Source organism: Mustela nivalis (genome assembly GCF_964662115.1).
Source record: "Mustela nivalis genome assembly, chromosome: 8".
NCBI classification, from domain to species: domain Eukaryota; kingdom Metazoa; phylum Chordata; class Mammalia; order Carnivora; family Mustelidae; genus Mustela; species Mustela nivalis.
The window spans coordinates 23,953,350-23,964,789 of record NC_139027.1 but is presented as its reverse complement, the minus strand read 5'-3'; the positions used below and the strand labels follow the sequence as shown (position 1 = coordinate 23,964,789).

Sequence of the window (11,440 nt, the reverse complement as noted above, 5' to 3'; positions counted from 1 at the left end):
TCACTGAGGCCTGAATTCATTCAACTGTGGACCTGACTTTTCCAGTTCAGGAAGCAGTGTATTCCCTTTTTGTGGGGGCATTTGTCTTTTTTTTTTTTTAAACATCTGTGAAAGATTCCTAACTGATGAGCTCTTCCTTGATGCTACATACCGTAAGGCTGGAACAAGGTGGGAAAACACAGTAGTACTCAAGTCATTCCGGCAAACCAGAAACAGGATACATGGGCGAACTTGATCTGATTCATTCCACTTTATTCTGGATGTAAATTACAGGTAACACAACTCGTAAACATACTAGTGGACATTGAAAACTAAGGCCATTCTGTGAGTTATTTTTAAAACTTGTTTTGTACATAATCTTTTAAAAAATAAATTACCCAAACCAAGATTCTCTTCTGAAATAAAAGCTTAAGGTTGGTACGAGACAACTTCTGGGCCATCTCCAATCTGAAGCTCATTGCGTGACAACACCGTGTTTGTTTGCTACATCATAAATAATAGCTCTAAGGCAAAGGCTACCTCAGCATCAAGCTCTCCTCTCCAGATGTCCCCAACAAAATAGTGTTTACCACAGTGACCAGTGTTTACAAACTATTTTCCTCCCAGTGAGTAGCAAAAAGAGACTATTACCTAAGAAACACATTGTAGAATTCTCAGAACAAGAAAAAGAACGGGACCCCAAACTAAGGCACTGAAAGCACGTTATTTATATAAAGAAATGTAAACAATTTAATACCAACAGGCTCCCTCCATTAGAGTCTCTATTACAAAAGTGCACAGGGGCATCGCAGTCAGGCCGAGAGCCTGCAGGCCAGGTGCAATGGGCATGTCACCCCTTCTGCAGAATTCGCAGATTTCTAGCCACCAAAGTCCAGCTCCCAGTGTGGTGCTGAGAAGTAACCAATGTCAAAGTGACACAAGCGGAAGCTGGTATTTCTCCCTAATCTGTGTGTTAGTGTTACAAACAAGGAAGGGTTTTACCAGGAGTTTGAAATTATGGGTTGTTTTAACATTTTCTTCTGGTCTTTTACCACATTCGCCTACTGGTTTGTATAGTGACTTTGGCCTCTTATCAGAGCTTTCTGGTGGTAAAACCTGGGACCTCTTCAGCACCCTTCCTCGTAGTTTACTATTTTAAGTATAATGGTTCATGTTCTATACAAAGCACATTTGCTTTGTTTAAAACGTTCAGAATGGTAAAGAGCGAACAGTTGGACAGACAGTACTGTAAACATTTCATAGCCCACTACTAAGCTGATCTTCAAAGGACGGAAAGAGCTTTCAGTGGAAAGAGGGCGGCTAGACTGAGTCCAGAGTGATGAGGTGGGAAGGGGCGGAGGGCTCCTTCCTGAGGCCCATCACAACACTCAAGTTAAATTAATTTTTACTTGACGTTTTTTAACCAATTTACAAAGCTCTAAGTTCCAAATCATTCACTATTTCTTTAAATTCTTTCTCTTAAAAAAGCCAAACATGTAGGAACAAAGAATTACAAATTTATAAGAAGTCTTACTGCGAAAACACAAGACCCCAAAAAACAAAACCAGAAAACAAAACAGAAAGAAGCAACTTCTTTCTCTTTGAAGTTATCGTTTCTGATTCAGAGAGCAGGCACGATGTCTGTACTCCCCAGTTTGGGTGCGTATGAATTTTGGGTAGTAAAACAAAGTTTGCATTATCTTAAACAGGTCTTTTATGATCCAAAGAAAACATTTTCTTAAAGAGGAAAGGAAAGAGCTTTCCTCTTGTCCAGGTTTCACTCCATCCTCTAAAGGTTACACCACCAACGAGGAGCCAGGGAGCTGGAGGGCGCGCAGCTGGGTGGGCTACAGTACAAACATGCGTGGGGCAGAAGACGAGCTCTTCTCTTGCCCAGGACAAATGCAGGGCTAACTGTAAAACTGTGTTTCCAAATATAATCAAGAGGAGGTCTAAGAGAAAACTAAATTAGAAACCTCTTTTATTAGAACCAAAAAATAAAATAAAATAAAATAAAAGGTTAAAAAAGAAAAACACCTTAAAAACCACGGGATTAAACAGCTGGGTCTGGAGCAGATGTGCACAGTAAGTAATTAGCCGCTCCAGGCAGGAAGGAAAAGGGCCTGGGGGGTGTGGTTAAATATAGGCTGGTGCGTGCATGCACTCCTCGGTCCCCCTCCAGTAAAAGTGATGTCAGCGGTGTTCTGCAAGCAACCCGGCCCCTTTTCTCGGTAAGTTCGGCTCACAATGTGCTTGCATGTTTCCATTGTTGGGTACAAGTCACTGCTGAGCAAACATGGGCTGTGGTTAAGGAGAAGGCATTCATGCCAAAAGGGTACATAAAGCAGTAGCGTTTGAGGCCGGTGGGAGGCAGGAGGAAAGCCGGCAGGTCTGCAAGCAGCTCGATTTCTCACCGCCTCACGTTTTCTGCTGCTCTGACCAGCGTCCCTATCCTATGACAAAAACAGTCGGGCCAGCTCCAGCAGGGTGGAGACAGGGACCACGCATCCCTTCTGCCTCAGGAGACTGGTGCTGTTGGTTTGCTGGAATTCCCATGGACTCCAAGCGCCAGCAGTATTTAGGCAAACGACTGGTCAAAAGTGGATTTAAATTGTAGTACTCAAACAGGCAGCTTGGGACTAAAAAATGAGAGCGAGAGCCCTCATTATCATTAAAAAGGGCTTCATTTTCCTGTTATCAAAAATCCATCAGGGCTGCGAGGGAGGAACTGAGGCTGAGCCTGACCGCCCGGGCTGCAGATTCCAGATACCCGTGCACGTACAGAAAATACAGTATCCTTTCTTTCTGGGGCTGGTTTAAAGAACTATTTCAATAGACACAACTTCAAGAGTTTCTGACCCCAGTGACAGACCCTTCCATGCATTCCTTTAGAAAGGTAAGTGACTCGATGTCACGCAGAAAAAGCTACCCCTGCCGATGAGCGTCAAGGAAACCAGCTCAGAGCACGCAGGAGTAAGAAGAACGGAACAACTGAACGGTCTTCGTTCCTATCTGTACAAATCCAAACTAAGGTTTCCAAGCGGAGAGCCTGGGGTTGCTCCCTGAGAAATGTCCAGGTCTTACTATCCATGGGAAGAAAGGGCACAGGCGGTCTTCTGATGTCTAGGTAAGTGCGAGGCTAAATGTCAAGGTTTTATGAATAATGAAGGGCTTCCCAGCAAAATGGATGGTTGGTTGAAGGATGTGGGGTTTCTGTTTTCTGGCCTTAGGAAAGGATGCAGTGGTTTGGCACAGAAATGAGCCGGGGGGACAGTGCTGGGGGAGGGAACCCAGAGGAAGGGCTCTCACCTCCAGTGTCAAGTGCCAGCCCTTGTTCTGAGCCCCGCATCTGCCTCTTGTCTCTGGAATTTGTTAGGAAATAGGATTGGGCCTGTAGGAAAATCTTGTGTGTCCCTTGTCTCTTAACAGCCTGGTGGCTGCTCTAGGGACACTCTGGCCCAAGTTATTTTATAGCAATCGCTCCCTGCTAGGCGTATTGAAATTACATTCAGAGAGTTTAAAAAAAAAAAAGTGTGTAGCAACATTTTCCCTCAAAACTAAGTGCAAAGTATCTTTAACAAATAAGGATGGTAGTAGAAATATTTGACATAGTCATGCAAAAACGCATCTCTGTGTAGAAAGGCTTGACACATTTCCAAAATATCCCCTTGGTCATTAACACTGTGAACCTTATGATCTCACTCCTGTTTCTTTACATTTAAATGTGGCTGTTTGTGAAAAAACCGGTAACATGCAAGTTCAACCATCTCCAGTCCGCCAAATAGTCTCTCTAGCAGCACAAAGAGAACCATGGTGATGATAAAATACCACCGAACAGGACTGTACAGATATATGAGGAGGCACATTGCAGGGCTGAACAGGGTCCAGTAAAGTATGGAGAGCAATTTGAGCACAAGGACCCTGAGCTCAGACTTGCAAGGTGGAATTACAGTCTGTCCCGTAAACTGAAAATTCTTCTGCCCTTGATAGAAGGCACGAAGCCTCTCTTCCTTTTCCTCCCAGCGCCGGTGGCACCAGAGCTGCAGGTCCTCCCTGGACACGGGGAGGGCATCTACCGGGTAGCGGTGCACATGGAAGTGAATCTCCTTGGGGAAGTCCCCGAGGACGAGATGCTTCTCGGTCTGAGGAATGTTGTGAGGGTACGCCACCGTGATGTCGTGGACCGCGTCGAGGTTCTTACCTAGGTTTTGGAAAAGATAAAAAATACAGACTGAGTAACGATCAATGCGGGGCAGTAAGGCAGATTTAAACGACAAGGCAGAACCAAAACCAGGGGAAAAAATCACAACAGAGTGAGCCACGGTGAACAAGCAAGGGCTATACAGACCAGTGGTCCTAGACTTTTGGGTCAGATTTACCAGTCATTTTTAGTTTTTTTATTTGCTGCTAATCACCACAAAGACCTTCAGAAAGAAATTATCTTCACTCATGGAGACAGTAACCTGTAAACAGTAAACAGGTTTGAGATAGAAATAATTTTTTTCATTTACATTCACTTTCATCAACATGGTTTCAGAGGTAGAGTTTAGATTTGTCAGTTGCATGCAACACCCGGTGCTCTTTCCACCAAGTGCCCTCCTTAATGCCCATCACCCTCCTCCCTGCCAGCAACCCTCAGTATGTTCCCTAGAGTCAAGAGTCTCTTATGGTTCGCCTCCCTCTCTGTTTCTATTTTTTCTCTCCCATTCTTCATTCCATATATTAACGGAATCATATGATATTGGTCTTTCTCTGACTTATTTCACTTAGCATACCACCCTCTAGTTCCAGCCACGTTGTTGCAAAAGGCAAGATTTCGTTCTTTTTGATGGCAGAGTAATATTTCATTGTATGTATATACCACATCTTCTTTATCCATTCATCTGTCGATGGGCATCTGGATTCGTTCCATAGTTTGGCTGCTGTGGACACTGCTGCTATAAACACTGGAGTATATGTGCTTCTTCGAATCACTATGCATCCTTTAGATAAGTCCCTAGTAGTGCATCTGCTGGGGCGCAGGGTAGTTCTATTTTTAACTTTCTGGGGAACCTCCAAACTGTTTTCCAGAGTAACCGTAACAGTTTGCATATCCACCAAAAGCACAAGAGGGTTCCCCTTTCTCTGCATCCTCGCCAATGTCTGTTGTTTCCTTAGTTAATTTTAGCTATTCCAACTGGCGTGAGGTGGCATCTCATTGTGGTTTTGATTTGTATTTCCCTGATGCTGAGTGATGTTGAACATTTTTTTTTTTTTAATGTGTCTGGTGGTCATTTGTATGTCTTCTTTGGAGAAATGTCTGTTCATGCCTTCTGCCTATTTCTTGCTGGATATTTTTTGGTTATGGGTGTTGAGTTTGATAAGTTCTTTAAAGATTTTGGATGTTAACCTTTTATCTGATAAGACATTTGCAAATATCTTCTCTCATTCTGTTGGTTGTCTCTTAGTTTTGTCGACTATTTCCTTTGCTGTACAAAAGCTTTTTATCTTGATGAAGTCCCAATAGTTCATTTTTGCTTTTGTTTTCCTTGTCTTTGAAGATGTGTCTACTAAGAGGTTGCTGTGGTTGAAGTTGTCACAGAGATTGTTGCCTGTGTTTTTCCCTAGGATTCTGATGGATTTCTGTCTCACATTTAGGTCTTTCACCCACTTTGGGTTTGTGTGTGGTGTAAGGAAAGGGTCTGGTTTCATTCTTCTGCATGTGGCTGTCCAATTTTCCCAACACCATTTGTTGAAGAGACTGTCTTTTTCTCCATCAGACATTCTTTCCTGCTTTGTCGAAGATTAGTTGACCATAGAGTTGAGGGTCCATTTCTGGAGACTCTTTGAGTCCCACTGATCTATCTGTCTGTTTTTGTGCCAGTACCATGCTGTCCTGATGATTACAGCTTTGGCATAGAGCTTGAAGTCCAGAATTGTGATGCCACCAGCTTTGGTTTTCTTTTTCAACATTCCTTTGGCTTTTCTGGTTCCATGCAAATTTTAGGACTATTTGTTCTTGCTCTATGAAAAAGGTTGATGGTATTTTGATAGTGATTACATCAAATGTGTAGATTGCTCTGAGTAGCATAGACATTTTCACAATATTTGTTTTTCCAATCCATGAGCATGAAATATTTTTCCATTTCTTTGTGTCTTCCTCCATTTCTTTCATGAGTGTTCTACCGTTTTCAGAGTACAGATCCTCTGCCTCTTTGGTTAGGTGGGTTGTGTTCCTTTTTTAATGTTCTTTAAGTCTTCTGTAAATGTCCACTGTCTGTCTCCTTTACTCTGTGATTTACTTCAGTCCAAGTTTCAATTTGGTTTCATAACTATCTTGCAAATATAATCAGCCCTTGGCAAGGACTGTAGTCTGAGAAATGAAAATACCTGTGTCAACAAGGCTAAGATTCAGAATTGAAGGGACAGTCTCATTGGGAAGCTGAGCATTGTATATGAGAGTGGAAGTGGATGAAAGGTCCGTGAGGGACGGCCGTGGTGAAGGTAGATCTAAAGGTCTTGAAGAAAGGCAAGGCTAGACCTCTTTGATTCCAGCAGGGAATCTACTTTGTCTCACAGCAGAGGAAATGTCACTTCCTGTCACTTGTCATGCCTCTTTACCTCTTAGAACTGAGTGCTCGTTCCACTTACTTGTAAAACTCTCCTGCAAGCAACATTTTCGCTTCATGTTCTGCACAGACCCCTCTGAAAGGACTGGTCTCATCAGACTGGTCCACAGCCTGGGATCAAGCCCTTCCTCAGGCAGCTTTCATCACCCTCCTCCTTGGTCACCTCAGCAGCTGCTCATGTGAGCTAGCCTTCTTCCATAGGTGCTGCTCAGTGCTCACCAACTGCTATCAAAAAGGGTAGAGCTGAGGCACCTGGGTGGCTCAGTGGGTTAAGCCGCTGCCTTCGGCTCAGGTCATGAGCTCAGGGTCCTGGAATCGAGTCCTGCATCAGGCTCTCTGCTTGGCAGGAAGCCTGCTTCCTCCTCTCTCTCTCTGCCTGACTCTCTGCCTACTTGTGATCCCACTCTGTCAAATAAATGAACAGAATCTTAAAAAAAAAAAAAAAAAGGCTAGAGTTATACTAGTAACTAACTAAACTTTTACTTTCTACTTTCTTCTGGACAACCCATAAGGAAGGGTGTATGTGCAAACACATGTCTGTTGAGGCTATAAATGGCAATGTTTGAGACCATGTCCATACCACTTACAGAAATGTTCCTAAGTGAAAAATTCCAGAAACACTGCTGTGTGGAGCATGGAGGGCTGTGGAAGCAGAATGTCCAAATTCAAATCCTAGGTCCTGGGGCACCTGGGTGGCTCAGTGGGTTAAAGTATCTGCCTTCAGCTTAGGTCATGTGTCTTGGGATCGAGGCTCTATGCTCGGCAGGGAGTCTGCTTCCTTCTCTCTCTCTGCCTACTTGTGATCTCTGTCTGTCAAAAAAATAAAATCTTAAAAGAAAAAAAAATCCTAGGTCCTGCCTCTTACTGACTGACTGGTCTCTGTCGCTTGCTTGGTTCCTGTATCTATAAACTACCTCACAGAGGTGTTGGGGCATTAAATGAGAAAATACACATAAAAGCACGTAAAATAGGGTCTGAGATATAGTAAGCCAATAAATGTTGGCTGCTAACATAGCTTACTGAATTGTACTACCAGCATTTTTGGGTTCTAACCTGTCCCTCTGACTTTAGCTCCTGTGAGCCCGCCGGTGCCAGCACAGTGTGGGGACTGTACTCACATTCCCTCTCTATGCTACCGTCCAGGGTATTATTAGCCTGAGCCCCCATGATGCCAATGAGGGACCTCATGCCTTCTACACAAGACAACCACTCAAATTGCTATTTCACAAAATTGCCAACAATATTCTCTTTGTCTCAAATATACAGCCCATTTCCCTGAAATTTTTTCTCTCCACTCTCTTCAAAGTCTATCTCCAGAGTCAAGGAGACTGCATTCTAAGAAGAGCTTTCTTCAAGTATCCAGGCCCAGAGTGGTCTTGCCCCCTGACCCGCTCAGGACATATGTTCTGTGTGCTTGTTTGGGTTCTCCTCTGCCATCCTGTCCTCAGTTACTGGAAGCTCATGGAAACCCAGTCTATCTGGTTTAGATCTTTAGTATCTAGCACAATGCCCTGCGCTTAAAACAGGTTCCAGAAATGCTTGCTTGACCAAAATTTTTACGGTCTGATATCCTCTCACATAAAAATACAGGAGGGAATTATAATGCCTTCTACATGAGGTTGTCATAACAACGCAGTGAACTAATATACATAAAGCCCTTTGCATAGTGCTGGGCAAAAAGAAAGTTCTTAATGTTAGCATGACTACAACTTCTATATACTGTTAGTAAGACCTAACTACTGCATGGGATTTTTTTTTTTTTTTTTAAACTTGTGTGCTACAGATTCTTGGTTCTGAAAGAATTACAACAGTCTTGGGTAATGGGGTGTCACCTTAAATAAGGCAATATTCCAAAAGATTTCCAACAAATTGCTTTTCTGGAATTTAGAACTTTGGAATGACAGAACTCAGCAGAACTAAAATACTACTTCTGTTACAAATAAGAGCAACAATATAATGTGAGAAACTAAAGGAATGGAGTGAGAAAGGAAGAACTGGGGAGAGGGAAGGAGAGACCGCTTGTTGCTCACTGCCCTGCGCTGGGCTGGATCCTTAAGAATCAGAGGGACCAAGAAATGCATTCAGGCTAGAGCAAGAGAGGAGGAAAGGGACAAACGCTTCTATGCCCTGAGGTATCGTGATACTTGTAAATTTTATATTAAGTTTCTTGTCTCCAGACAACCCAAAGCCACACAGAACTCTTTATTGCTAATAAAGGAGCTCATTTTTCACATCATCCTCTGAAGACCTCTTGGCCCCGTGGCCTCTAGCCTAGAGGAGCCGTTCCTACCAGAAAGTCAGTTTGGTCTCAGAAGGTAAGAGGTAAAGGCGGGCAGGGCTTGCTTCGTTCCCAAGTGACAGTACTGAAATGGATACTCAGAAGTTGAAATGTGCCTTTACTTCATTAACCAGCTTGTAAGAGGGCTAAAATAATGTAATAACAGAATAAGAAAAGAGAAGTTCCTTCAAGGACACAGGAGTTATAGCCTTGACATCTTTCGGTATGAAAACATCCTTTTAAATATGCAAATTAAGATGGCTGCCATCATGAAAAGCCTTTTTTTTTTTTAAAAAAAGATCTCCTTTTTACACAGTTGAGATTACAAATCTTGATGTTCTCTAGCCACCAGTCATCTGCCTCTATGTGCTTAGAAAATGATCTGCTCCTGATTCTCTGTCTTCTGGAAAGTTTCAAACTTTATTATTATGTTAAACTACCACTATGTTAGAACAACCACACTCATGTGGGCCCACAGAGATTTCTTTTCTCCCCCTGGAAGAACAGGACAAACACTCACTTCACATCTTAATTTTTAATTTAAGACTGAGAGTAGGGGAATTTTTAATGTCAGGTTTAAGTAACGAATAGAGGCTTTAAAAGATATGACTGGAATTTACAAATGTAATATGCAGAAGGGAGGGTCTCCAAGCACATCAGGTTGAGCCCATGACTATTACAAGAGTCTGATTTCAATATGAAAAGCGCACTGGGAGTGGGAGAGAACCAATTCTTGACACATCTGTATGTCTCAAAGGAAAGAACTGGGTGAAGAAATCCTGGTTTGCCCACAGCTGCTAAAGAGCACACATCCAATTATATAGTTCAGTGTCAAAATAACCAAAAACTTTTTCTTTTTCATCCACAGTAGTCTTAAATTTCCATTTTCAACTCTGTTTTCTTTCTCCATTCTACAATAAAATATACATGAAATGCACAAAAATATAACTTATTTTGGGATTTCAATTTTAATACCTTAAAAAATTAAAAATACACATAGGCCTATTTTCTATTAGCCAGATCTAAATCCATCAGTCTAACTACATATACTGGAGGGTTTTAAATAAAGTAGCTTGTCATCTAAGATGCATTTTTGTTAAAATGCTGAGGCTGCTGGATTTGTGTACTGTTTTTCAGATTAAAAAAAAAAAATTACACCAACATGCTAAAAGTTGGATTTAGTAACTCAACAGTCACTCACTGTATCACTTGAACACTGACCTATACTAGAACCTGGCTAATACTAAGAACGACAAATTGGCACTGGTCAGTATACTTTGAAGAATGGTTCAGAAAGGACAGATAGAGGTATTTTTTTCCCTAAATATATCTAAAAGAAAGACATCTTTCTGCTTCAAAATAAAAGGGCATGCATGAATCACTTAAAATCGGCTGGTATTAGGACTCAGAACCATTTTCATACGGAAAGAAACTGCTTCCTACTGAGAATATTATTCATCTGTCTTTGCCTGTAAGTTGAGTATTGTACTTAAGAAATGGAAAGTAGAGACAGACCGCTGCTGGTTCTGCCCCGCATCAGCTCTCTGACCTTAACGTTTTCACCACAAGCCTCATCTATATATGCAGACAGTAACACTACCTTCCCTCCCAGGGTTTTGTGGGGATCAACTAGGGGAAGGGCAGTAAAATGCTCAGAGAAGTGCCTGGTGTATGGTGTGTGCTCGGATTCTCGCTCTTACTTCTCCAGGCGGGGGATCACCTACAGTGCCTGTAGGGAGTTGAGGTTTACGCTGCTACTCTTGACCTTCCTTTTGTCTCTGGACTTCCTCTTTCTCTAGGGGACACTGTCTGCTGTGGCACACCTTGTGGTGTATTCTCTGACTGCACTCACGCCTCTCCCATAGCATGGAAGCAAAGGGTTGAGGAGACGAGCCTTGCCTCTAGGGGTAGGCCCTAATTCATGACTCGATACGCATTTCTCTCCACCCCTACCAACTTATCCTTAGACATTTTCAGCTAAGTGTAGCTATTAATCCTTGGATGGCATTCAGAATTGGAAGGTGATGATCTGTGCTCTAGGGCTGCTGGTGTCCTGCCCCATCTTGCTTTGATTTTTTTAAAAAGTCAGAATTAGTACTTCCACTTTTTCTAAGAAGGAACCATCCTGCGCTTAAAACTCAACTTTTGGTTTGTGAACAGTCTAGCTTATCCACCCTGAATCTAGTTCATACAGGTAATTTCAGGGACCTATATTTTCACATTCCTATCCTAAATCTGTTGAACTTTTGGTGTTTTGTATGAATGCAGATATCTTTTCAGTTCTGAAAATCTCTCTTCTGAGGGGCACTGATTCTCTGAGTCTTCAAAATAAGCTTCTAGATAAAAAGAAAACATGTTCACATTTTCTGCAATTTGTAGTATGGGTGTATTAATAGATCAAAGGCAAGATCAGAATAGTATATACTTGTTGAGGCCACATATACGTGTATGTATACACACACACATATATATAAAACATGTCTTGAAAAAGAGATCCATAAACTTTTAACAAATTGGACCATGTTATACGTACTCTTTTATAACTTGTGTTTTCAGGCGTCTTTCCATAAATGCC

The 11,440-nt window shown here is 42.2% G+C and overlaps 1 protein-coding gene across 3 annotated transcripts in view; it reads right to left on the bottom strand.

Annotated features, from left to right (window-relative positions):
* Nucleotides 1-235: 235 nt before the first annotated feature.
* The window catches only part of LCLAT1 (lysocardiolipin acyltransferase 1), a 181,516-nt gene continuing 170,311 nt past the window's right edge, over nucleotides 236-11,440 (bottom strand). For all 3 annotated transcript variants that reach the window (XM_082745265.1, XM_082745266.1, XM_082745264.1), the window contains exon 6: nucleotides 236-4,180. In XM_082745265.1, the coding sequence (XP_082601391.1) occupies nucleotides 3,678-4,180 (503 nt within the window). In that variant the 3' untranslated portion in view covers nucleotides 236-3,677. The remainder of the gene's footprint in view (nucleotides 4,181-11,440) is intronic.